The following is a 27,450-nucleotide window of genomic DNA, read 5'->3' on the forward strand; positions in this document are numbered from 1 at the left end:
ATGGGACTAGCGCTGCAGCTTTTCCTGGGGCCATTAGTGTCTGTGGCCCCAGACCTGGGCTTGCCCCAATGGAGGAGCAGGGTTCCAAGCAGACTGGGGCAGTATGGGTGGGATATACCCAGAGCTAAGGGGGGGGCCGGGCCAAGCGCTGCACAGGGAGGCGCTGACCTCCGGTAGCTGAGCAGCGCATGAGACGACAAAGTGAAACAGCTGCTTGTTCCGCTGCCTTATCCCCTGCACCTGCCACACATGGAGGGAGCCTGGCCCAGCTTGTGCCTCTGGTATCTGCTGTGCCTTCCACCCTTGCCAGGAGGCCTCGCCTTAACCCTGGGTACGGGCACCCGCGGGGCAGCTACACCAAAAGTCTGAGCTCCTGCAGGTGTTCCCCAGAGGTTGGGGGGCACTAACCCCACTGGTGGAAAGCCGTTCAGACTCAATCTTTCATTCGTAACATACCCGGCCAGCAATGCTCACCTAAAGAGCCATTCACCCACTCCTGCTGGCCCCGAAGAGCAGGCCCCTAATGCCACAGCCTCACGGGGCGGTGAGTAACCGGCACATTCGTTCTGGTTTAAATCTCACCCTAAACATACCCAGATTAAACTGCGGCTGGGTGCGGCCACACCATTATCCAGATAGACAGCACACAAGGGGTCAGGAATCAGCCCCCTGGGCTGACTTCAGGCAACCAAAAGGGTTTTTCCACTATGCTTAAACCACCACCACCTTTGCTCGCTGTCTAAGCTAAGTGAAAGTGGGGGACTGGGCCCGCTACTGTGGGGAACTTTCCTGCCTTTGCACGACCCCAGTGCAGTGGGCTAGCGAAAGGAGCTGAGTCCCCGCTCCCACTCCCTTTACCCAGAGACCTGCCTGGCCACGAGAGCTCCCCTTCCACTCTCGTGTGTGGCAGAGTCCTCGTAACCCTGACAAGGCTGGCCCAGGATTCCTGAGGGGGCGGGTGGTTGATCCCCACCTTGTCATGGTCACGTTGGGCAGGGGCTAGGGCAGGGGCGGGCAAACTTTTTGGCCTGAGGGCCACATCGGGGTGGGGAAATTGTAGGCAGGGCCATGGATATAGGGTTGGGGCAGTGGGTTGGGGGGGGGGGGGTCCAGTGTGGAGAAAGGGGCTCAGGGCAAGGGGGTGGGGTGCCAGAGGGGTGCAGCAGGGGACTAGGGGGCTCAGGGCAAGGGGTTCCTGGCCAATGGGAGCTGCAGGGGGGCGGTGCCTGGAGGAGAGAGCAGCGCATGAAGCTCTGCACGCCCCCACCCCTCCCGCCCCGCCAGGGGCCGCAGGGACATGGTGCCAGCTGCTTCCGGGAGTGGCACGGGGCCAGCCTTAGCCCCGCTGCTCCACGGGGCTGGCAATCCTGCGGGCCAGCTCCAAGTCTGGCCTGCAGGGCCTCTTGGCTGGGGGCGTCTCCCTGCACTAGGCCCAGTGCCCAGGGTCCCCCTCGCTCTCCCAAGCTGTTCACCGCCGTCAGCTCTGCTCTGCCTCCAGCTCTGCTCAGCTCAGGCCCCCCCGGCTCTCCTCTTAACTCTGCCCCACTCCTGCCCAGGCAGCCCCAGCTCAGCTGGGACCTCCTGACTCCCTGATTGCGTTGTCAATCAGGCTGGTCTGGCATGTTGGCTTTGCCTCATTGACTCTGAGGGACCTGTCCATTGCAGGGCACCTGAGTTCTCATTGACCCTTGCCCTTTGGTACTGGGCACTAGTCAACCCAAAACCCTGCTGAGTTTTCGTAAGGGGCCAACAGTCCCCTTACCTATGCTTGCGAGAGTAGCCAATTTTCTAATAGCAGAAAACTGAACCCCCTAGCCCCACCCTTTCCCCAAGGCCCCCCCCCTCCCATTCACTCCATTTCCCTCTCCCTGCCTTGCTCGCTCTCCCCCCCCTCGCTCACTTTCACTGGGCTGGGGCAGGAGGTTGGGGTCCAGGGGTGGGGGGGGGTGATGGCTCCAGCTGGGGGTGCAGGAGGGGGCTCTGGGGCCAAGGGGCTCAGAGTGTGGGATGTGGCTGGGGCAGGCGTATGTGAGGGGTTGGGGCTCCAGGCGGTGCTTATCTCAGGCAGCTCCCAGGAAGGCAGGCAGCAGCCGGCATGTCCGGCTCCCAGGCCGCAGCACATCCAGGGGGCTCCACATGCTGCCCTTGCTGGCAGGCACCACCCCAGCAGATCCCATTGGTTGGGAACCACGGCCAATGGGAGCTGCAGAGCCAGCACTTGGGGCAGGGACAGTGCACGGTGCGCCCCCCCCCCTCCCTCCGCCTACAGACATCCTGGCCGCTTCCTGTCCTTCCAGGAGCCAGGCAGGGAGCCTGCCTTAACCCCACCGCACCACCAACCTGACTTTTAATGGCCCGGTCCGTGGTGCTGACCAGAGCCGCCAGGTTCCTTTCTGATCAGGTGTTCCGGTCAGGCGCCCAGCCAGCTTTTTTGCCGCCCGAGGCGGCGGAAGGTCCCGCCCCTGAAATACCGCCGATGACCAGGACGGCCGAAGATCCGGCTGCCGCAGTCGCCACTCCCCAAATGTTAGTGCCCGAGGCGACCGCCTAGGTCGCCTAATGGGTTGCGGCGGCCCTGGTTCTGGTCGAAACCTGGATCCCTGGCAACCCTAAAGCTTGGAAGGGACAAGCCCAGCTGCAGAAATCCCACCCCCCACTCATTCTACAGTGTGTTGTGGCTAGTGGTAGGGGCCTTGCCTTATTGCCCAAGAAGGGCAGCACAGCGCCTCTGCATTGCCTCGGGGTGCAGGTCCCCTCTTTCCCCCACACTTCGGGACAACCCCCCACCCCTCTCTTTACTCTGCCTCTGGCAGTTCCCCCTTTTTGCCTCCCCCTAAATGCCCAGTGTGAGTGCAGGGCCCAGAAGGAGCCCTTCCCCTGCTCCAGCTGTCATGGGGCCCCTCCTCTGAGCCCCAGCTCAGGCACTGGGCCTGAGCGGGAAGGGGTCTGCTGCCTGGGCCCAAACAGCCAGGTGGCCCCGGCCCCTGGAGCTGCAGGCTGGTCCCTGGGCCGTGTCCAGGCTGGCGTTACATGGTTGACAGCCCCTGTTCCCGTCCATAGAGCAGCCCCGACTGCCTACAACATCCGCCCTGCAGCCTCCAATGATGACGTAGGCACGAGCTCCTGCTCATACCAGCGGAGAGCAGGTTGTCTAAACCCTGAGAGCCCCACGCCCAGGGACTCTGAAACACTCAGCTCCGCAGGGGATTCAAATTCTTGCTAAGCCTTTAGTACAGCACCTGACTCAAATGGGGGAGGGGAGACACAGCTGCTGCTATAACACGGGCGTCCTTACAAAGCGAATACGAGGAGCTTTGCTCTCGCCGGTAACAAGGGGGGAGATGGCCGACACCAGCCCGCCTCTCGATCGTTTTCCTCAGCCACGCTTTCAGTCAGGGAGATTTGTTTAGGAGTAACAGGGTCAAGTTTAGCATCAGAAGCCTTAAAGTGTCTTGCTGGAGCCAGAGCCACGGGAAAGGGCGTGGCCTCAGCCCCTGCTCCCTTACCTGGTGCCAAAGACATTTACCGCGTCTGGGCCAGGCCAACGCCTCCAGCCCTGGGCCTGCCCCTGGTGAATGCAGTGCAGCCAGGGGCCAGGCACGCTGCACCAAGCCCCCGAGCTACAGGACCAGCTCTGGGCGTCCATTTCCATCCTAATTTGCCAACTTGCAAAAGGTGTCAGTATTCCGGGTGCTCGACCTGAGCCAGGCAGCAGCTGGGCTGGGGATTTCACGCCCTGGGGCCCTGGGAGCGAAGCAAGCAGGGAAGGTTTGGTTTAATTGTCCCGCTGCGCGGTGACCGTGTCAGTCCCCATGTCCACAGGTGGCTGCCCCAGTTTTCCGTGCTACATGCTCACCCCTATGCTCCTGGGAGGGTTAGGAACACCTGCTCCTCCACGCCACAGTCACTTCTGCCAGGGTTGTAGCAGAACACCCACGCCCCATCTGGCCGCACCCCCCATTAACGACAGCAGCCAGGCCTAGCCAAACAAGAGTGGCACCCACCTTGAGTTTTCTGACATTTATTGAGAGCCGATGGCAGTAAATGCAGTCAGTCAAGCATACCACTGCCACATGCCTGACAAAAAATTACAGTATGAGTCAGTCCATCGCAGGGGACCAGAAGGACATATACACACACTGTACAACCTGGTGCTTTAGGAATTGTCTGTACCATGGAATTTTTTTTTGGTTGGAGTTAATTCCCAACAATAAAAATAACATTTGTCTCTTTTACAATTAAGGTTGATAAGGATTTTTTTTTTCCTTTAAATATTTGTTGCCAGACTTTTTATAGGAGCAAACGTCTTCAAAGCACCACGAGCCATTTAATATTCAGAATAGTCATAATAATATAGGTGGAACCGAAGCACAGAAGAGCAGGGAAAAGCACCAAGATGCATAGCTTTGACAGAATGGGAATACAATACAGATTCCATAACTTAATCATAAAAAATATATATATATGTATATCTCCATCATGTAGAACTTTATGGATTTTGTTAAGATACATTTTTTTTCTTTACAACAGATAGTTCTAGGCTTTTTTTTTTAAAGAAATTTCAAAGTTGTGCCAAACACATCTGGATCAGCAAACACAATGGGAGAAAAAGAGAGAGAGAGAGAGAGAGAGCAGTTTGTACTTCTCAGAAAAAAATTACATCAACACGTTGTTTTGAAACCACAAGCAAAATGCATTCATCAGAATTCAAGCGATAAACCAGACTCCAAATCCTGTTTATACATGAATATACAGCTGTGTATTCTCAAGAATACGCACACACACACACACACACACACACACACATTCACACACAAAAAAAGAAAAAAAACAACCCTGAAGACACCTAAGAAAAATAAAACAACCTCCAGATCAGAGTTAACAAAAACCTTCATGAAACAAGGCACATCCTTTGAGTTTCTTAAACCGTGTACAAATAAAGGAAGAACACTGAATTCCAACAGAAAAACAAACCAAAAGCTGTTTGCACAGACCTTCTAACGAGATAAAAGGTATCTTATGCTTGTGCTACTCTTAATATGATCTTGCCACAAAGACATAGAGCTTATTGTAATCTAATAGATTTTTCTCCAGCTAAAATCCAGTTCTCTTGATTTTTTTTAAAAACTTTTATTATATAATTGATACTATTTTTAATATTTTAAATATATATTTGTTAAAGTTTATTCCTTTTTTTAATTTCTGGGGGAAAATATCTGTCTTAAATCTTTTTTTCCCAATAAATTAATACTTCTTTATATAGCTTATTATTTCTTCATCCTTTATCACCCTCCAGAGAAAGCGTTTTTGTTCCCCAACTAGGAAGCGTTCCTAACACTTCACTGCAGGCCTCGCTCAGCCATGTCCTCCTCTGCTCTGCTTGCTTCGGCCAAGGCCCTCTTTCCTCTGCAATGAGCTCAGCGCATGTAAGAAACCTACTGGGATACAGAGCGAGCTAACAATCCTCTTGGACAGGAGGCTCAAGCCAGAAGCGAAGGAGCTGACCCCCTGGGCTGGTCTATTATTCCCCTAGCCCAATTTTGGGTCCCCAAGGTTATTGGTTTGACAAAGGAGCAAATGTATCGGGATGTGGCAGGGGAAATCACTGGCACTTGCAAGAAGCAGGGAAGCCGATCCCAGCCCCCTCACTCACACATGGCCCCGCTGACATCCATGGGCCCAGGCCTGCGAGTAACAGCTACCTACCTGGGTACAGGCTGCAGGCTGGGCGGCCTCGGAACTGGAGCCCTTGTGGACGGGAAATGCTGGTCTGGCAAGAGTTTGGAGGAAAAGCCCTGACAACACATCAGCTGCTCGGCCTCGTCCCTGCTGGCCAACCCCAGGCATTGATGCTTGAGCCCAACTAAAGCTCCACGGCTGCTAGTTCTGGTCCGGTTGTCACCCCTGCTTGTTCAGACACAGCAAGAGGCGGGGGGGAGGGAGACAGGTTATAGAAATGGGGCAGGACATTGAGGCTTTAGAAACCGATGAACAATTTGGGATTTCTCAGACATGCCCCTCCAGTCCCTGGGGCCAGCATCGCAGTGCATGGCTTACCAGCCCCTTGGAGACTTGAAAAGGGACTGGACATCCTAGGGGGAATCCAGCAGAACCGGAGTTAGCAGAACTAATGGCCACACACACATGGGCAGGGACATTCAAGCTGCTGCTTCAGGGCTGTAGCCAAATGCTGATGGGTAGGGCTGGTCTCCATGGCACTGCGGTGCAAGCCAGAGGGGTGGGAATGGTTGAGAACTCTAATTGCCCCCCGTAGACCCACTGGCACAAACTAAAAGGTACACAGTGCGTCATAACCTAACGGCCACGCTGGGTCAGACCAATGGTCCATCCATCCCAGTGTCCTGTCTTCTGGCAGTGGCCAGCACCAGATGGTTCAGAGGGAATGAAGAGAACAGGGCAATTATCGAGTGAGCCATCCCCTGCTGTCCAGCCATCGAAGGACCAATCCTCTATGAACTGATCTAATTCTTTTTGGAAGCCAGTTATACTTTGGCTTCACCACATCCCCTGGCAATGAGTTCCACAAGTTAACTGTGCGTTGTGAAGAAGTACTTCCTTCTGTTTGTATTAAACCTGCTGCCTGTTCATTTCAGCTCTACAATTCACAGCGGTGCCCTGCAGACAAGCCCTAAGAGACCAGGAGGAGGCCTAATGTGAGCGGAGGGGAATTATCCTACATCTGCCACTGCGGCCTTCTTACACCCGCCTCTGCTGCATCTGGAACTGGCCCTCGCTGAGAAGGGACACGGGGCTAGCTGGAGCCAGTCAGGCACGCCCATGGGCCTGGACTGGAAACTGGCAGCGCGTTTCTAGGGCGAGCGGCTCACGCCCAGGCCTGGGCTCCCCACGGACGGCGGGGTGTTCAGAACACAGCCTGGGGCAGTGGGATTAACCTGCAGAGTACAAGAACTGTCTGTCACACCGAGGCTAACCTGCCCAGGCCGCGTGCTACGGGGTTAGACACAGGTTAGCTACTGCGGCTCTCCAAGGTCACACTCTGACACAAGCCGGTCTCCCTGAGGGCAGGCAGGGCTGGGGTGCAGGGTGGGGGACCAGTGAGCCCCACGTAACAGAAATGCCGCTGGCACCCCCTGCAGGACTGACTGGGACGAGGAAAGGGATTTGTTCCCTGAGCTCCCTCTGCTCCAGGGGCACTGGCACTGCCCGGGCAGTGCCCTCTGGGCTGGTGGGGGGAAGGAGGAGCAGTGAGGCCTGACCGGCCAATTGGGAATCCATCACTAGGGACTCCTGTATTGTGCTTGTATGACGGGTGCTGCAGCCCCATCCCCCTCCTCGGCATGCAGCTCCCCCGGGTTTGGCCGTGGCGGTCGCTAGCAGAGCCGTGCCGCGGCGGAACCCACTGGGCAGAGCACTGGGGGCCCCATGGCCTGGCTCAGGCTCTCCGGGTCTCTAAGGCGGGGGCGCCCCAGGCTGGCTTCCCTTTGCCATCGGTGAGTTGGCTGCTGCTGCCCCCAACAGACCCCACAGAGCCACCCTCTCGTATCCCCCAGTAAGGCCCCCCCACCTCCTACAGCAGCCCGTGACCAGGCTGACACAGCACCTTGCTACAGATGGAGGAGAGCCCTGCGCTCCGCTCACTAGGCAACACTCCTCTATGAGCAGCACAGCTCCTGGAGGCTTGGGCTCTTTGGGGCCTGCAGGCAGGCCTGGGGGGTCTTGGCCGCTGTGGTTGCGGCAGTGTTTTGAGGGGACAAGTGGTGGGGGACGGAGCAGTGAACTGGGAATCAGCCTGGCCCGTGGCTTGCTGCTGCCCCAGGCCTGCATGCGTAGCGCCTGGCTCTGAATACCCACAGCCTGGCGCCCACGGCCCTCAGAGAGCTGACAAACCCTTAGGCTCCTGCCATCAGAGCCCCTTCCCTCCCAGCCCCTGCCCTCCGCAGCATCTGCCGGAGGATTCTCTCCCCCGCCCGCCGCCCCCAGCACAACTTTCCGGCTCCTCCTGGCTGAGAGCCCCACCAATGCTCACTCCCTCCACAGCCCAGCTCGCACCGAATCCCCCGCAGCCCCACTGCTCCGGGGACACCACCCCGTTGGGGCCGAGCGCACGCAAGCATCCCTTTCAATGGAGACCGCCCCCAGCCTGCTGCCAAGGGCTTCCACAGAGCACAACCAGGCCCCCAGCGGCCAGCGAGCCTGGGACTGGCTGTCGCTCCAGCAGAGGTGCGGGGTGAGGATGGGCATTAAAGGCTGAATAGTCCAAGTCCAGGACAAAGTCTTTGGAAGCCAAGTGGCTGAGTGGAGAAAGGGGCAAGGTGATGGGGCTGTGCTCAGATTTCCAACAGCCCTTTCTGTGCAGTGAAAGCCACCCGGGCCCCACCTCCTCGGGCAGCCTCCAGGAGCCGCTCCCAGCAGGGAGTGGCATGTGGGAGGGAGGGGGCTATTTTCTATATTTTTCTTTTCTTGTCATAACACTGTCTCGAGCATGCAAATCTACAAAGCTTTCTCACGGTGCCGGCGCACAGCGCTGCTCCCCCGGCAAGACGGCCCCCAAAATAACCAGAACACAGAAAAAATAATAATTTTTAAAAAATGAAAGAGCTAATTGGTCAAACCGGACTTGTCACCAGAACAACGTCTCACGGTCACAGCTTCTCAGCACCAGGAAAGAACAAACAAACACCTTCCGAATAAAACAAAGCATGCAGCTAACCGAACGCCAGCGGGCAAGCGCCCACCCTGGCACCCACAGCGGGCGGCCTCGGCCCACCACTCCTAGCATCTCCCAACATCAGCAGACGGGGGCATGGGAACGCAGAGGGCGGCACACGGGATAATGGCAGTGCTCGGTCGAGAAACGATAGCAACACGGCGTCACCAGAACGAGAGTCTAACCCAAACCGAACGGGGAGGAAAGCAGACGGATTGGGCCACGTTTGGCTACACACAGAACTGTCACATCTGGGAGTCCGGCGAGAGAGAGGACGATCGGGTCAAACTAAAAAGGTGGAAGTTCAGCTACACGGCACAACCGGAACAGAACCGTTCTTGCTGGATTTCGGGTTTGGCCTGGAGAGGCGAGTCAGGGGACGAGCCCCACGCCACTGCCTTCTCGGCCTGGCAGTTGGGTTTAGACGCCATTATGGGCACCTTTATCCCACGGTTGCTTGCTACTTCGGTAGGAAAAAAAACATAACAGGGCTTTTTGTTTTTTTGCTTCTGCAAACCCACTCCTGCCAAAAGCCTGCCCCGAGCGCCGCGGGCTGTGTGAGCACAATCCTGAGGTAATCTTTTCTTCTTTGTGCAAACCCCGAAGGATGGGCTGTTCGCCGAGGGGGGGGCAGGCTGTACAAGGGGCAGGGAGGGGGGCTGGGAGTCGGTGGATCGTTGTGCCCTTGTACCCACGGTAAATCCTGAGGTTAGCTGGGGTTCTCCTCGGGCCTCATTCCAGCATGGCGTCCAGCTGGTCGGCCAGGTCGTCGAACATGCTGCCGATGTCGTCCAGAATGCTGACTGTGCTCTTTGCTTCTGTGGCAGAGCTGCGGGGGCAGAGAGCATCTGTTAGCATCAGTGGGGGTGGGCTGCGCCCCACAGGACCCGTGGCTGATGTGGGTCTCGCCCGGAGGGCAGCGGGCACGTGGGGGCGGGAGGGGTGTCACACTGAGCAGTGGAGTAACTTTCCACCCAAGCTGCAGGGAGGGGACCCAGTCCCTCAGAGCCCAGCAAGCCCCTCCACCCCCACAGCCCCTGACAAAGTAACTTCCCTCCTGTCCCCCCATCTGTACAGTTCTGTTCCCCAAACACTCCTCATCCTGCCCAGGGCGCCCCTCAAGCCTGTGTCCCACCCCAACTCTCCTCCGTAAGGCCCCCCTCAAGCCTGGATCTCCCCAAGAACCCCCCAGTACTGCCCCTCCACGCCTGTGTCCCTCTTCCAGCTCCCCTTGGGTCCCCCTTGGAACTGAGCCTCCTTCCGGGGGGGACGAGGAGCTGGAGCTGCAAGGCACAGCTAGGCTCTGTCCCCCCTCCTAGCTGTGGGGCAGTTGGGGGTCTCACCAGCTCCACGAGGAGGGGGCCATGGAGCAGCCCCCAGAAGCATTGTCCTTCAAAAGCTGAAAGGGGGATAACCTGGGGAGGGGGGCAGGAGTTTGTATCTATTAGCGCATACGTCCTTAAAGAACCTGGAACTGACCCCAGGAGTCCTGTCGGCTTGTCGGCATGGGAGCTTTTCCAGTGATACCAGCAGAACTCTACCGGTACAGCTAAACCCCAACGGTTATCCTGGGATAACCCTAACCCTTGTCGACACTAGAAACACTGCAGCTGTGCCACTACCCTCGATGGGAGGGTCCGCCTCCCCGAGAGGCCGTAGCTAGGTCAACCTAGCGCTGTCTTCACAGGGACTTGGATTTTTCCACCACCAGCCCCGACCTCCAGTGATGCTGTTTGGCCGATCCTAAGAGTAGGTTTTCTCAGCTTAGTTTAAATCAGGGGTCGGCAACATTTGGCACGTGGCTCGCCAGGGTAAGCACCCTGGCAGGTCGGGACAGTTTATTTACCTGCTGATGCGGCAGGTTTGGCCAATCGCGGCCCCTACTGGCCGCGGTTCGCCGTCCCGGGCCAATGGGGGCGGCGGGAAGCGGCGCGGGTGAGGGATGTGCTGGCTGTGGCTTCCCACCACCCCCATTGGCCCGGGACGGGGGACCACGATCGGCCAAACCTGCCGCGTCAGCAGGTAAATAAAACTGGCCCGGCCCGTCAGGGTGCTTACCCTGGCAAGCCGCGTGCCGAACGTTGCCGACCCCTGGTTTAAATCATTTCCCGAGCAGCATAAACTAAACTGGAAATAGGACCTCTTGTACCAGAATAAGAGCGTCCACACAGGGAGTTATAACTGCAGGGCTCTGAATTCACACCCCACGTTATTCCGCTATCACTTCCCTAGGTGCACATGCCCTGCGTCTCATCATTCCTTCACAGCCTAGCAATCAGCTGAGTGTGCATCCCCATCCCCTCTGGGCCACGTAGAAGATGATAGCCTTCTACTGCTACCAGTTATTTGTTAGCTTACATGACCGAGCCCTGCTGACGACCCAGGTGGAGGGTCAAGACGGTTTAAAAAACCTAGGGAATTACCTAAAAACCCCTCCTTTACAAGCACGTGAAGGGCTGCACAGCTAAGCACAGACGGTACCTGAATTAAGGTTGTCTGCGCTAAGCGCTGTCACACTGAGCCCTGAGGAACGTAGAAAGACTGACCCAGCAGCAACCAGACTCACTGGGAGACCCGCAGGAATGGGGACAGCTGAGCCTTGTCTGCACTAGGTGAGAAGGGACTTTTTCCAATGGAGCTAGCCTGGCTCAGCAAACAGCCCCCACCTGACACCGACAGGGAGTACCGTATCCCTGAAGCATGAGGAGCAACAGCCCTTGCACCCACGGACTCTTTCCTAATTGCCCTGCTGGACTCTCGACCTGGACACTGTCCAGCAGCAGTGAGTCCCAAAGGTCGGTGCCCCTCACAACCAAGGCACAGCCCCGTGCGCACACGCATGAGGGAGCGGAATCCTTACTCTGCTGCCTGCCCGTCTTCCTGCTTGATCTTCTCCTCACGGCCTGCAGGGCAGCCGCCAGCGAGGCGCTGGTCTCCTCCAGCTTCTGGTGTGCTGTCTCGGGGCTGGCGCTCTCCGTCGAGGGCCCGGCGATGGAGGAGCGCGGCGGCTTGACGGGCACCTGCTGGGGCTGCCCACCGGGCGACAAGGGCTTGGCGGGGCTCGAGCAGAGCGAAGGCGGTGTGCTTGAAGGCTTGATCGTGGTGGTGAGCTGCTTGGCAGGGGAGGGTGTGGGCGTGGAGCCCGCGCTCACTGACTGGATGGTGGCGTGGGGCTTGGGGGGCTTGGGTGCCGTCGGGGGTGGTGGGGGCTTGGGCGACACCGGGGGTGGGGTGCCGTGGACTCGCTTCACCTCTGCAGGAGAGACGAGAGGAGAGGGGCTGTAAGGGTCATAGCCATTGCTGTTAACATGGGGAGGCTGGGATTGGGTGGGGGGGTCACCTCTGCCCTGGGTGAGAGGGGCTGGGATTGGGGAGGGGTCACCCCTGCTCTGGGTAAGAGGGTCTGGGATGGGGGGGGTCACCCCTGCCCTGGGTGAGAGGAGCTGGGATTAGGGGTCACCCCTGCCCTGGGTAAGAGGGGCTGGGATCGGGGGGGGGGAGGTCGCCCCTGCTCTGGGTGAGAGGGTCTGGCTGTGGGGGGGTCACCTCTGCCCTGGGTGAGAGGGGCTGGGATGGGGGGGGGGCAGGTCGCCCCTGCTCTGGGTGAGAGGGTCTGGCTATGGGGGGGGTCACCTCTGCCCTGGGTGAGAGGGGCTGGGATCGGGGGGGGGTCACCCCTGCCCTGTGGGGGGGCACACTAATGGGAGCCAGCATCAGGCCTTTGGGAGGCTTCCCCACAGTCAGCAACAGAGCCACCCTGACTCAGCTGGGTGGGGGGCAGGCCCCGGGGCCCCACACCTCCAGGAGACGGGCGCTGGGGATCCCAAGGGGAGCCAGGAGAGAACGGGACACCCCCAAACAGCACTAGGCCAGCCTCCAAGCTCAGTGCAACGCGTGCCCTGGGGAAGCTCTTCCCCGCGGGCCTGGATGAGCACAGGGTCGGGGAGCCGCCCGCCCTGAAGATCACGCTGCCAGGCAGGGGTACGGCCCAGAGGGGCTCCCGCTACGCCCAGGGCCGTGGCGCACGAGGCAGTTGGCCGGGCAGGGACCTGGGGCCCTACAGCTGGAATGACTTCCAGGCCCCGTTACAGACAGCGCTGGGCCTGTAACGCCCACGGGCACCCTGATGGGTGGGTTGTAAACCCGGCAAGTGGTCTCTCGAAAGGCTCCCAGAGAGCACTCCTCCCACGCCGGGGGGAAGGGAACGTCAAACCACCCCCTAGCTGGGGGGAGTTCATTCCACAGAGCCCTAAACCCTGATCGGCAAAGCCTGTTCCCCGGCGCTGGAGGGTTAGCAGCAGAGCGTTAAAACCCACCCGCCAATGGAGGCTCACCGCACGCATCCACCCAGCCTTTAAACACTTCCCCGGCTCCAGCCCACACCGGGCCCTGGGCAAGGATTATTTCGCTGGGCTGTCGCCCAATGGGCCCTGGCGTTCTGCCTGCAGAACAGCCCTGCGTTAGGAAGAGCCAGAATCCACGACCCGCAGCCATGGACACCAGGGCTGCAGAACTAGTTCGGTTAGCTCTCCTCCCTGGACGCCGGTCGATCCGCCTGTAACCCAGCGTGGGGCTCGTCCCCTCTGCCCACTAGTTAGTGCCACCAGCTCGCAGGACCAGGCCACAGAGCAGTGGTGGGCAACCCCATTGGCCGGGAAGGGCAAACCGCAGACACTGGGAGCTGCGGGCGGCCGTGGGAATGTCTGGTGGCCCGCCAGCAGATTACCTTGATGGGCCACAGGTTGCCCCCCCACCCCCCGCCATAGAAGCTTGTACTCCTAGCTCCAGAGCTCCTACAGTCGGTCCCCATATGTGCCACTCTAGGACTTTGTCGAGGACTCCAGTGAATGTGCCGCTCCCCTCCCACGAGCATGAGGAATTATGGGGCCTGGCCAATTGCTGGGACAAGCCTCCTAACGCCGCACAGCATTCCAGCGGCTGTTCCAGAGGGGTCTGTTCACTGCCCACTCACCCAATGGGGCGATGTGCAGCAGCTGCCGGCCACGACCCGGGACCCGGCCCGGCTGCGCCGGATGGGGTGTGGGGGAGGCAGTGCAATGGAGGCTGGCTGGAGGCAGGATGCACGTGAGACTGGCAGCTCTCTGGGGCAGGACTGTCTTTTGTTCTGTCTGTACAGCACCTGGTGCCACGGGGCCCTTGGCCACGAGAGGGCTCCTCGGTTTTACCACAATCCAAGCCATAAACAACAGCGGGCAAAGCTGGAATGGACCTGATCTCTCACTGTTCTGCCCCAGCTGAAGGGGTCCCACTCCACCCCGCGGTGCTCCTGGCACATCCCTGTGGGGCAGCGCTCACCAAGCACAGGCTCACGCTACAGAGGGAGGCCCAGAGAGGCTCTGCCGGGCAGCAGGAGGGCAGGTGGGGGCAGAGACGACGTCCTGTCCCAGCTGCCAGCCGCCGTGAGAAAAGGCTTCCCTCAGCGCCAGCCATGAGGATCGCCCCTCGTCAAGCAGTGCGGAGGGAGCCCGGCCTGGTGCTGGGAGAACTGCCGGAGATGGAGATGGGCTGCAGAGCAAAGGGGATTAAACCTGAAACGCCCTCAGCAGACGCTTGGCTGGCACGGAGCCTCCCGTCCCCCCGCAGTGAGCACGAGGCAGGGCCCTGCGGCTGCACCAGCCGGCGTTTGCCTGAGCGCTCTCCCAGGCAAGAGCGACCCGACTCTGACCCTGCTTAGCTTGTGCTCAGGGACCAAAGCCTGCGTCCCTTCAGACTCCTGCCAGCTCCCTCGGCAGGACACCACCTACCTGGGCTGCCGGGGCTGGGGATCGGTGCCTTTTTGGAAGTGGGTGTGGGCGGCCCAGGGACCTTCTGTGCTTGTTGGGTTAACACGGGCTTGGGAGAGACCGGTGGCTTGAAGGGCTTTTTGGGCTCCCCGCCCACAGCCTGCGGCACATGCTCCAGCCTGTCCCGCCTGTCGCCTGCGGCAGGGCCCTGCGGGGGCGTCTCCGCACCGCTCATCTCAGACGCCGGCCTCCGCTTGATGGTGCCGGTGCCGTTCTGGTAGACGGAGAGGGGGGCCGGCTCCAGCCCCTGCTCCTTGTCTTTGGACTTGGGCCGTCGCTTGACTGTGTCCGACTCGGTCAGGATGAACTTGACGCTGTCCTGCTGGCTCTGTTTGGCCCGGATCCTCCTCTTGAGTGTGGCGCTGGCCTCCACCTTGGCCAGGTCCCCGTGCCGGTGAGCAGGCGACAGCCCGTCCCCTGCCTCGCCCCTGGCCAGCCCCATCTGCCGGGGCCGCTGCTTGATGGTCAGGTTCCCATCCTCGGCGAAGGGGATGTTCTCGGCCGAGCTGTTCTGGGGGGAGCCCCCGTGCTCCGCCCGCAGCCGCTCCACCGGGCCGCCGTCCTTGCCCGTGTCCGACCTGATGCTGTCGGAGCGCTCCCTGCGGGCGGCCGCGATGAGGCCGGTCACGGGGCCGCTGATGGTCCTGCGCCGGTTCACCACCTCCCCGTCCAGGCCGATGGCGTCTTTGTGCTTCACAGTGGCCAGGACAGCGGCCACGCGGGAATGCTCCGGGCTGGCCAGGTGCATGGCGCCAGCAGGGTGTAGGTAGTAGCCTTCGGGTCCCTTCCCTCCTCCTCCTGGGTGAGGCTTCTGCAGGGCCAGCGCCCGGGCGCCCCCGCCAATAGAGGACATCTCCAGCATGGCGGCGATGCTCTTCACGCTGCCCGCGCTGCCTGTGTCCACGCTGCCCCCCACGTCGCTTGCGCGCCGCTGCTCCCGGTAACTCTCCTGCCCCTCCTCATCCTCCCCGCCGGGCACGTCCCCTTCCCCCTCCTTGCTGAAGTCGTCGGCCATGTTGGTGCTGGAGATGGCAGAGCTGGAGCGCTTGGGGGGTGGCGGGGGCGGCCCCTTCTTCTTGGGCCTGACGGCGAAAGACTGGCTGCGGTTGACATTCTTGTCTCCGCCCGACTGCGCCCGCACCGAATGGCTCCTGCCCACCCGCCGCTGCACAGTGGCGTAGGGCCCGGCGTCCGGCACCAGCAGCTCATCCCGCTCCTGCTCGCTGTCGGACATGGCGTAGCGGTTCAGGCTGTGCGCGCGCTTCTTCGGCCTGCCCAGCTCCTCCTCTGCCTCCCCGCTCTGCGGCGGCAGGCACAGCACGGGCACCGAGACTGGCAGGACTGGGACTCCTTGTGCCACGGGGCCCGGTGGGTGCCCGGCGAGGCTTTCGCCCTCCACGGGCTGCGGCATGACGTAGGCAAAGCCCCTGTGGGTGGGGGACTGAGGCAGGGACCGGGGCGACATGGGGCGGTCAGCCTGCTGGAGGAGCTGCGGCGTGGGCTTGACCTTGGCCGTGGCGTGGGGCACGATGAGCGTCTGGGGCGAGGACGGCCGCGGCTTGGTGGGCGTCTGCGGTGGGGTGAAGCGCCCTCCAGCCGGGGGGAATGACTGCCTGGGCTTGCCTGGCACCGGGGGCACGCTGGCTCTCTTGACGGTGTGCCCGTGCCGCATGGGCCTGACCTCCTTGGGCATGCTGGGGGGCCCCTCCTTCACCTCCTCCGTCAGGTACTCCTGGCTCTTGGACATGGCTGCGCTCGGCCCCTTGGGCCCGTCCCCCAACAGCTCCTGGGAGCTGCTTATGTGCTTGGCCCGGCCGCTCAGGCTGTTCTCATGCACGTGCCTGGAGGAGGGACCCCGGTAGCCTGCTCCGTCCCGGATATGTGCCACATGGTTCGCCTGCTTCTCCTGGCCCTCGGGTGCCTCGCCCGTGCCCGTGAGGGCCACCTGCAGTTCGTTGCTCAGCTCGCTGTCCTGGAAGGTGGTCATCTTGGGAGACTGGCACTCGGCGTTCTCCTGCTGGGGGGACTCGATGGCCAGCACGTCCAGAGACTGGGGCGCTTTCTTCTTCAGGGTCCCCGACTCGTACTTGACGTACTCGGCCTTCTGGATTTCTGCCAGCTTCTTCACCGCCAGCATCAGCTTCTTCTGGTGGCCTGGAAGGGGGGGGAGGACACATGGCACAAGGGGGCATTAACCAATGGGGAGCGACTCGTCCCACCAGCAAACCCACAGGCCCGGTGCTGGCCCGTGGATAGTGACGCTCGTTCCTCCGGGATGGCTGTCTCGGTCCAACCCAGCCATGCCCACACCCTGAGCGAGCGCTCGTCTCCCACAGAGCATCTGGGGAGGGGCCTTGGCAGCTTAACTGGGGCTGTGTATTTTAGGGTGTTTTAACTAAAAGGAGACTGCCAGGTTAGAGACACATTGGGGGGCCCCTGACTGGTGTCAGCCGAGTTCTCTGGAGTTCCACTGGTGACATGAAAGCAGATTTGACCCAGGTGGCCCCCGATGAAGGAGTCCTTAGATCATTAAACCAGAAATGATTTCACAGGAACCTAGGGACTGCCGCAGTAGATCAGACCCACGGTCCATCTCCCCCAGTATCCTGTGTCTGGCTGGTTCAGAGCGAGGTGCAGGGACCCCCGCAGGAGTGGATGTGGGAGAACCTGCCCCCCATACTAGGTCTCATCCTGGTCTCTAACAGGCGGCGTTTGGCTAAAGCCCTGAAGCAGGAGGTTTAATGTCCCTGCCAACAGCTGAGTTAGCATTGGCTACCCCAGCTCCGGCTCTTCCTGTTCTGCACAGACATGCCCGTCCCTTCGGGGTCTCGCCCTTCCCCTTTCCAGCCCTCAGGCACAGCCCCGCTCTGCTGCAGGGAGGGCTCTCAAGGGGCCTCAGGGAGTTAGGCACATCAGGCCTACTGATTTAGGCCTGCGCGCAGGGCCGGCTCCAGGGTTTTGGCCGCCCCAAGCAGCCAAAAAAAAAAAAAAAAAAGCAGCCGCGACCGCGATCTGCCGCGGCAATTCGGCGGGAGGTCCTTTGCTCCGAGCCGGAGTGGCCGCCCCAAGCACCTGCTTGCCAGGCCGGTGCCTGGAGCCGGCCCTGCCTGCGGGCCCAACTCCTTTAAACTCCTTTGACAATCTTTCCCTCCCAGCAGCCCGTTTCCGTCAGCACAGCGCAGGGGTTCTCCTGGAAGCCAGGCTGCCCCCTTAGGTCCTGCAACAGCTGGTTCCCACTGACCCCGACCCCGGGGCTGGATTTGAGCCAACACTTCCAGCCCTTTAACCGTTGTGTTTGTTTCCCGGCTGCGTGGGGACTATTCCTGCTGGGAATCACGGAGCAGCACCCAGCGGCTAGGCAGGGGGAGATCTGGGGTGAAGCAACAACCCCCCTAACTGAAGCAACTGGCGGTTCTGGTGAGCAGGAAGGCAGCCAACCACGGGGGCCCTTGACAGGAGAATCTCTCCCAGCAGAGGAGAGGCTGATGGGTTTTCTAGCTCCCATCTGAGCTTACAGAGCCTCCATTAGCTGGCTTCTCAATCTCCGGGAGCTATACACGCCCGCTATCTCCAGGCATTGCTCCTTTACGTGCTCCAAGCGCCGTTATGAACCCTGATCTCTCCTCCCCAGCAAACCCACCTTGGCTGCCTTGCTCAGTTTGGTTGTTCTTGGCCTCGGCCGTCCCGTCGCCACGCGGGTGCAAAGCGTAGCGATCCGCCCAGAGCCGGCCAGGACCAGAGACCGCGCTCACGACAGACGGCATCGCTACCTTACTTCCTAAACCTGACGTTACTTGCATGAATATGTCAAAAACCCAGAGACTGACTCAGGGACTTAACCCGCCACCAATTTCCACTAACAACCAACTGCACGTGCTCTTGGCACTGGTGGCTTTAATGTCACCGTTAATGTTAGAGAATCCACCACTTCCCTTGGGAGTTTGCTCCACTGCTTAATCTCCCTCACTGCCTTATTTCTAATGGGAATTTGCCTGGCTTCCAGCACTGGTTCTTGCTCTGTCTTTCTCTGCTAAATTGAAGGCCCTTTAGCAGCCGGTATATTGTCACTGAGCTGACGCTCTAACCAAATCACCTCTTGACCGTCCTGTGGTAAGCTACAGATAGAGCTCTTTGAGTCTCTCGCTGCCCGCCATTCTCTCCACCCCACCAATCCGTTTTGTGGCTTTTTTCGGCCCCCTCGCCAATTGGTCAACATCCTTTTTAAATTGGGGACGCCCGACCTGGGCTCAGCATGCCAAGATCGGTCCCACCAATGCTGCACCCGGGGGTAAAATCACCTCCCTGCTCCCGTGTTTCTCTAGTCAAGTGTCACACCCGCCCGTCTGGCCACGGCATCGCACTGGGAGCTCGCATGGTGTGGCTGGTGCGTTATCTAGGAGCCAGCAGTGTACGATCTGGGGCTTGTCTACAAGGGAAATTGACCCGCATTGCGATAGCGGTGTAAATACACGGCTACACAGCTCTGGGCCAAGTTCCCCTGGGTGCAACTGGGCTGACTTCAATGGGATTGTGCCCAAGCTGCACTGGGATGTCGGCCAAGTCGACAGGGTGCGTGTGGTAACCAAGATACAAGGGCATCTGTCTGCTTTCCTCCCTCTACAGCAAGGGCCCCATTCTCCAGGTCCCCTGGAGGCACAGCACACATGCTGCGATAGCATCACCATCCCAGGTCTGGGCATTCATGTTCCGACCGGGCACCTCTCGCTGACGCGGGCGCCTGGGGCAGGGAAGGAATCAGTCACCGCATGCAGAAACGTCAGGCTGCAAAAGTAACCACAACGGGAGCGGTGAGTCCTGCATGTCACGGCAGCTGCAGGCGGCTCCTGATTCACGGCACCGGGAGCAGTGAAGTCCAGGCACCGGCTCATGGCACACAAGACCCGCAGGAGGTCAGGAGGATGCCAGAGCTAGGGAACGTCCTGACATGGCCAAGCGGGAAGGTGCTGTGAGCCCTGCAGCTGCTCTAATAGACAGCCTGGCCCTGCTTTGGACGCTGCAGGCTTTGGGTGTGAAGCAAGGTACGGCACACCAGGGGTTAACAGAGCACAGCACAGGGTGGGAGAGGCGAGGCCTAGGTGCACCCCAGGGTGCCACAGCATCCTCTGAGCCTAGCTTCTGGTATGAGAATCCCCTCCCCACCTCGGGGAGCCCTTCCATTCCAGTGCCCATGCCCAGGCCCGCATTACCCAGCTTCGTGATCCCGATCTCCTGCAGATCCTCCCACGTGATGTCCGTGATGAAGTCGATGTTCTCGTAGCCGTTCTCCACCAGGACTTTGTAGTACTGGGCCAGGCCAATCATGGAGAGCCAGAGAGCCAGGTTGGCCTACAGGGGGCAGGAGGCAAAGGGAGAACGGTGCTTTGGCCCGGACCCGACACCATTTAAAGGGACAGCGTGGGGGTAATACCTATGCCATGACCTGGCATTAACGCCTTCCCTTCCCCCGAGGTTACTGCAGCTGAGAGCTTTATAATCTAGCCAATGACGTTCCTGCCCCTGGGGCCCGAGTCTCCTGTGCATCTGTGTGCACCAGCACCACGTGCCAGCGTTCAGGTCTGTGCACCCGCCTTGCCTGCCTGGGAACCGCGCCCCAGGTGCCAGGCAGCGAATCGGAACCCACTAGCTCAGCCTCGCGGCAGGACGCTGCCTGGGCTCTGTTCTCCAGCATGGTATTCAGTCTAGTTCCGGGCTCCCACCCCTTCCCATGGGAGAGCACTGCACCACAAGGGGGTTTCCTCAGACTCTGTCTAAATTCACTCTCTGCTCCTAGTTCCAGCCTCCTTGTCCATCTCCCTGCCCCTTCGCTTGGAGATGGCTTAGCCCCGGGGTTCCCCTCCCTTGGCATCCCGATCAACCCAGCGCCCCGGAGCCATGTCCCCTGCATTTCTCGGGGTCCCCTCCAGGACAGGGCACCCAGACCTGTGCTCAGAGCTCGGGGAGATCCAGGCAAAGCTCCTCTCTTGGGTGGACAGCATTCACTGCTCTCTGGGAGAGGACTGGAACCTCTGAATGCGCCGGGAGAGGACCCTTCCACGCCGCACCGGGACGCTGTCCCAAACTAAACAGGCTGCAACACGGGGACCAAACCCACATGGCAAGGAGACGGGGTCCAGGCCTCACCTATCTCCAGCAGTTAAAGAGCCACAGGCCATCCCCGGGTGGGAGAGCGAGGTAGGTACACCCCGGGGTGGTTAGCCCGGCGACCCCATGCCCCATAGGGAAACCTGCCAACAGGGCAAAGCTGACAGGCAGGGAGCGTTCCGGGGGAGCCGTACCGGCTTGTACTCCGGAAGCCACTCAGGGATGTTCAAGCTGTTGATCTCCGAGGTGATCTTCTTCCTGTGTCCGGGTTTCGTCACGCCAATGGCAGTGAGGTCCTAGGGCACAGACAGACACCGTCACCTTCCCCGCACAAGCAGGGCCTAGCCGCGCGGCGCTGGCAGCCCCCGTAGAAGAGCGCAGGCCGTCAGCTGCCGCAGGCCACCTCTCCGTTCCAAGGGGCGTGGGAGTGGGCTCGGAAGGGTGAGGTTTTTATCGGCAAATGGCGATTTCGCTGTACACCCAAACCCACAACAATCCTTCCAGGGACCCCCACGGAGAGCAGCAGGCAGGAGAAGTGAGAACAAGGCAGGTTGAGAACTCGTTAGAGCGCGAGGCTAATGACTTTGTGCACGTGGACATGCGACGTGTTGGCGTTTTAACAGTTACAAAGTTTTAACTTTTTGGGTCTCAACAGCTATCGTCATTCAATACTTACGGTCTGAGCCCCTCCCCCATTGCCTGACCTCCACACACACACCCCCGATAATTCCCCCCAAGTTAAAATCGATGCAAATGAAAAAATGCTTTACAATAAACATGGATCTTCTCCGTGGAGATGGGAAACCAATCCAAACGGCATTCTCCTAGTGGGAAGGAAGGCAGGCTCTGGCTTGGCAAAGCCAAGGGCACGCTCTGCAGGGCAGAGATTGCGTGTGTGTGCGCGCACACACACACCACACCCAGAGCAGAGGGGCCCCACCCACAAGAGGCCGTTGGATGCTACCGCACTGCTAGGAGTGAACAAATTGGGTCCCGTGGCATTTCCCCCAACATCACACACAGGCAGACTCCGGCTGGAAGGGCAGAGCTCAGCTCAGCCGTCCTTTGGAGCCAGGACACCCAGCGTCAGCCTCTCTAAAGCGGCTCTAGATCCGGAGACCAGGGGAGGAGAGCTAGCTCCCTCGCCCCCGTGTTCTCAGGGCAGGCTGAGGGGTCCCCGCCCAGTCACCCTGCCGGGATCATGCCCCAGGTTCTGGCGAGAATGGGGAAACGCCCCCAGAGCTGCGTCTGGAGCAGCCCTGCGACGTGCCATCCCACATCGCCAGGCCGCTAGGGGAGTGCGGCAGGGCTGGGAGCCTCAGGACGGAGCTTGGACCCAGCCGCTCAGAGCTGTCCTCGGGGCCAGTCCCAGCCCACCCGCCAGCAGCTCACGGGCGCCCCAGTCCGGCGCCCGGCAGCTTGGGACAAGCCCTTCTGGGTGCTGCTCCGAGCTCAATGGGACGCTGCTGGCCTGCGATCAACCACAGTGTGAGCTGTGGGGACTCAGCGTCTCGGAGAGGCCCGGAGCGTCCCCTGTGAGAGCGCCCAGCGCCCGTGAACTCTGTGCCCACCCAGCCCCAGGGCTCGCCGGGCGCTGGTAATGCTGCTGCAGCACGGCGACACCAGGGGGTGGGGCCAGGGCACCGGCCCCCATGCAGAGCCGCCCTTGGCCCCTCCCGGCACTCCTCACACACCAGCCCCCCACCCGGCCACAGGCGTGTGCCGAGGGGGGAGGGGGAGAGACATGGGCCTGTCCCAGCAGCTCTGGGGGGCTAAGCGCCAAACTGGGGATCTTAACTCGTCTGCAAAGATGGGAGCTCAGCCTGGATTTGCCCATGAGCGCCGCACCCGCCCCATGCCCGGCACGGCTCCCAGTCCCCCTTCCCCCCGCACCACTCAGCTGGGTCTGGAACGATCCCCTTTCCCTTTTACCGTCTAGAAGGCCGGGAGCCAGCAAAGCTGGGCGTCCCACCCCATGTCGCAGAGCCTCCCAGCCCAGCCTGCAGCCCCTCCTCCGCCCTTCACCTAAGGGATCTATGCTCTCTCTCTGGACCCGACCCCGTGCCACTGCAAGGAAAGCTCAGTGGGGGGCCCCTCGCCCTTCAGCGCCCCCCCCGGCCTCACCTCTGGTGTCATCCGGCTGATGGTGGGGATGTCGTACCCGGCGTTGATGAAGTTGGCCGCGTACAGCTGCAGCTGGAACTTGCAAAGCCATTGGTACACGGCCTCGGAGCTCTGGGGGCGAGGCAGAACGGGGGTCACTGGCACTGCCCAGCCAGACGGCAGCATGCACAGGCAGTGCCAACCCAGCTGGCACCCAGCCAATCCTCGTACACCACCCACCACCCCATGGGCTGCCCCCCTAGATCCAGCAGGTGGGGGAGAGGGAGCTGCAGTCAGGCACAGCCCAGAGGCTCCCGGCTGTAATCCCCGTGGGTAGGAGAGGCAAGAGCCCAGCCACCTGCAGGATTTAGCAGGGAAAGAACCTCCAGGCTGAGTCTGTGACAGGTGCCTGACCCCAGCTTCTTCCCGGGGCTGCAGCCCTTTGTATGGAAGAGGGGCAGGAGCCTGGGGAACTCCCTGGGACATGAAGGAGCCAGTAGGAGAATTGCTAGATGGTCCCCTCTGCCCTGGGGCCTCACAGCAAGAGGCAGGCGAGTCATTCACCCCGTCACCAGCCCCGAGAATCACTCCAGCAGGGAGACAGACCGAGCAGCATTTCCTCCCCCTCCCTCAGCCCAGCACAGCGAGGCCCTTCGGAACCCCGCAATTCCCCAGCGCGCCCCAGGTCCCTGCCCGCCCCTGCACTCTCTGCACCCCATCGCACCAGGCTCCTCGCAGCTGGCAGCGCCCCGCCGCCCCGGGAAGCTGTGAAGCGAAGGTGGCAGCACAATGAGGGAAGCTGTCTGAGGTGCTCAGCCAACGTGCGACTCTCGCCCCGGGCGCCGGAACGGTGGTGCCGGGGAGGGGACCCCGCCGTGCCGCTGCCGAGATGTGACGGCTGAGCCGAGGGCTGCAGACAACGCACTCAGCACATGGCATCCCCCTGCCCTGCGCAGAGCCAGCCCCGACCCCCACCTGCACTCCCGCACTGAGAGCCGCTCGCAGGGCCCACTTCCTCTCCAGAGCCCCCCTCGCCGTGAGCAATGGGTCAAACGGCCCCCCCTCCCTGCAACACCAAAACCTCTGGAGCTACCAAAGGGGCAGATGTAGGGATTGGGGGGCAGAATTGCTGGGCTGGGGGAAGGGCAGCTGTGGGGCTGGGCACATAACGAATTAGGATGTGGGGCTGGGGAGAAGCTGGGAGCTCTGCACCCCCAGGCGGCGATTGATAAAGGTCTGTGTGATTTGATCTGAGTTGGGCTCCCCAGCGAGAGCCCATATCCTGGCATTCGACACACCCCTGACCTCAGTGGGGTGACCTGTGCGGGGCAGCGTGCCAGATTGGGACAGGGGAGCCACTGCCATTAATAATAAACAGCTCCAAGGTGAGAGTCGACGATCAGCCACTCTCCTGTGACACCCGAACAGCATCTAGACCTACCCACTGGGCAGCCACCGAACCGCATGTGAACTCAGGTGGGGAGAGCGCAACAGAAGCGGCCCGTGGGACCTCACTAGCTCCCGCTGCACCGTTCCCCAGCTGAGGCCACGGTCCTGGGCATGGGCCGCTGCAGAGAGAGGACCCTCTCTGGGAGGAGGTGAACGCCGGGCAAGTACAGGTCCTGCCTCGGAAAATTAAGCCGGGGGAGAATCCCAGGGGGCAGAACTCCCTCAACGCGGCGCCCCCTGCAGGCACATCCGCTGTGCCCCGGGCCAGCTCACCTCTTCCACAAAGCAAGTGGCCCATCCTGTGCGGGGAAGGTTTTTCCTCACCTGGCCATCTGAGAGCCCATCCCGGAGCCCCAGCAGGCAGATCGCCGTCTGCCTGGTCCTGACTCATTGGCTAGGAGTCTCCCGGATTGGCTGGGAGTCTCCCAGAATCAGCATCGATCTCCCGGTGACTATTGAAAGCCATCCGGGAGATCTTAATAGGCCACTAAAAGTCCGGTCGGCGGTGCAGTGGGGCTAAGGCAGGCTCCCTACCTGCCCTGGCTCTGCGCGGCTCCCGGAAGCAACCGGCAAGTCTGGTAGGTGCAGGGGCAGCCAGGGGGTCTCTGCGCACTGCCCCCGCCCTGAGCACCGACTCTACAGCTCCCATTGGCCGGGAACCGCAGCCAATGGGAGCTGCGGGGGAGGCGCCTGCAGGCAGGGGCAGGGCACAGAGCCACCTGGCCACCTCTGAGCCTAGGAGCCGGACATGCCGGTTACTTCTGGGAGCCGCCCGAGGTAAGTGCCGCCCGGAGCCTGCACCCCTCCCCTCCCCCTGTCCCAGCCCGGTGAAAGTGAGTGCGGGTGGGGGAGAGCAAGCGACGGAGGGAGGGGGGATGGAGTGAGCAGGGGTGGGGCCCGGAGAAGAGACAGGCAGGAGTGGAGCAAGGGTGTTCAGGTTTGGGCGATTAGAAAGTTGGCCACCCTACGCAGGCGGCGGACAGAGCGAGCGCATCAGAGCCTGACTCGGAGGGCAGGGGGCAGCTCTCTCTGCCACTCACCGGAAAAGGGAGTGATCGCTAAAATCGAGCGGCATGTGAGCCAGGACAAGCCGGCCAGGGACGGGGCGCGCTGGGCTGTGACACTGGCCTGCCAGTCCCTTCCCTTGCACCGAGCGAGCCTGGCAGATGGGGGCTGCCTCGTGTTAAAGGCCCATTCCCCCTTCCGGCTGGATTCAATCAGCTGCCAGGTGGGCTCCCACCTTCTTACCTTCCCTTCTGACATTGGCTCTATCTTCTTCAGCTGCTGCTCAGCGGGTGGCTGCCCGGCGTAGGGCGAGCTGGCCAGGCTCTGAGTGCGAGACGAACCTGTTGCAAAGCAGGCAAAGGGAACGGTCAGAGCGGCTGGGAACGCTGCACTGGCAGGCCTTGCAGAGGCCTCGCAGGATGTAGACATTAAAGACCCCACGGCACTTCTGTCTGGGGTGACAGCCTGGGGGTCCTGGCCCCAGGACAGTACGGGAGACCCAATTCCCCAGTAGGTCCAACTGGATGAGGAACACTCTCTCGCTTGTCCTAAATTGTTGTGTGGCGTGGCTGCCAAGCTCCTCCCCAGTGGTGGCTGCATTGGGCGCCTTTCCTGTAGAACCCATTCATGTCTGTGGGGTGCTTGGGAATCCTCCCATAAATGGGGAGATCTGGAGTAAGAGCAGAGTGCGGTATTTCCGTTTCCTCCCACCCTCCTCTGAACTTCGTGAGGGATGTCTGCATGCACGCTGGGGCTGTCCCCCTTAAGGGTTCTCGGGCTCGCTTCCTGCCACTGGGGCGCTGGCATTCCTAGCCCCTTGGGCTGCCACGGAGCAGCCGTTTGTAGCCTTTGTGGCTTTCAGTGAGGCAGCCATCAGGACTCAAGTGGAACAGAGGCAAGATGGCCATCAGCACGACGCGGTCTGGAGCACGCATGCCATATCCTAGGGCAGCGATGCTCAGACCTCGGGGGGCAGGAGCCAAATTAGCCACCAACATTCCCAAGAGAGCCTCAGTCGTGTGAATTCAGTGTTTCACTTCCTCCAGTGCTACAGATTCCCACAGAAAATGACTGCCCAAGCATCATTATTTTATCCACTACAATTGGGTAATAACACAGTAAAAGCCTCCTGATTGAATTATTAACCAATCACACAGTGGTGTAACTTCACGTGCCACTTGCCTCAGTCTGAGTTTCACTGTCCTAGGCCATGTCAGGACAAGATATGAACCTGACAAGAGCCAGGGTGCCGGCCTGCCACGGGTGCAGTGCACCCGTCCTCCAGACCCTAGAACGGCCCCAGGTCCCTGGGTCTGACGCCCTGAGGAGAGCCACGTACAGACCCTAGAACGGCCCCAGGTCCCTGGGTCTGACGCCCTGAGGAGAGCCGCGTATCAGACCCTAGAATGGCCCCGGGTCCCTGGGTCTGACGTCCTGAGGAGAGCACGCAAAGGCCAGGACGTTCCGACCAGAAACTGGCCCTTCTCCAGCCCTGTTACCACGGCGGTGCCCTGCTGAGGGGCTCTGCTCAGCACCCCCAGCCTAGCTCTTTCCTTAGGTTCGGGGAGCTCCAGGTCCAGAGGAGGGAGCGGCTCTGACCCACAGGGATTACAGCATTCGGCTTAGGGCTGCTCTCCCCTCCCCCTCCGAGCCAGCAGCCAGCCGTGGGAGCTCCCGGGGCCCGGCTGAGAACTCCCACCGCTCGTTCTAGCAGTGCCGTGGGGCGGCAGCCAGGCAGGGGAGGGAACCCGAAGGGTTTAGTGACGGGCGCGACCTGCCGGCTCGGCCGAGTTCCCAGCCCCCGGGGAACCTGCAGCCCAAGTTAAGCACTTTGCAATCGGGCTGGTAAAATGGCTGAATGCTTCCAGCATGGAGGTGAGCAGCAACCCCCACCCCCGCCCCACCCCTCACACACCCCCCCACACCACACACACACACACACACCAACCACCACCACCCCAACTATACACACGCACACACCATACGCACCCCTCCCAACCACAGACAGACCCCAATCCCCCCACCCACACCAATCGTATACACATGCACACACCATACACACATACCCCAACCACACACCCAACCACCCCCACCCCAACCCTCCCATCCACACCAATCGTATACACACATACCACCATGCCACACACACACCAATCACACACACACACCACAACGGCACACACGCACCAACCACACACACGCACTCCCCAACCCCCCTCACACACATGCACCCCCATCCCCCCACACCCCTCCACACACATACACCAACCATACACACACACCACATACCCCAGCCTC

At 60.8% G+C, this 27,450-nt stretch overlaps 1 protein-coding gene across 5 annotated transcripts in view; it reads right to left on the minus strand.

Annotated features, from left to right (window-relative positions):
* Window positions 1-4,005: 4,005 nt before the first annotated feature.
* CASKIN1 (CASK interacting protein 1) overlaps window positions 4,006-27,450 on the minus strand; it is a 158,054-nt gene continuing 134,609 nt past the window's right edge. For 3 of the 5 annotated variants that reach the window (XM_024102265.3, XM_024102264.3, XM_042853052.2), the window contains 7 exons: window positions 25,396-25,493; window positions 22,720-22,830; window positions 20,790-20,891; window positions 19,701-19,839; window positions 14,455-16,647; window positions 11,550-11,942; window positions 4,006-9,518 (listed from right to left, as the gene is read on the minus strand). In XM_024102265.3, the coding sequence (XP_023958033.2) occupies window positions 8,998-9,518; window positions 11,550-11,942; window positions 14,455-16,647; window positions 19,701-19,839; window positions 20,790-20,891; window positions 22,720-22,830; window positions 25,396-25,493 (3,557 nt within the window). In that variant the 3' untranslated portion in view covers window positions 4,006-8,997. Of the gene's footprint in view, window positions 9,538-11,549; window positions 11,943-12,269; window positions 16,648-19,700; window positions 19,840-20,789; window positions 20,892-22,719; window positions 22,831-25,395; window positions 25,494-27,450 lie in introns of those variants that run through there. The other 2 variants (XM_065560281.1, XM_065560280.1) reach the window with 2 other exon arrangements.

This window comes from Chrysemys picta, chromosome 10 (assembly GCF_011386835.1).
Source record: "Chrysemys picta bellii isolate R12L10 chromosome 10, ASM1138683v2, whole genome shotgun sequence".
NCBI lineage: Eukaryota > Metazoa > Chordata > Testudines > Emydidae > Chrysemys > Chrysemys picta.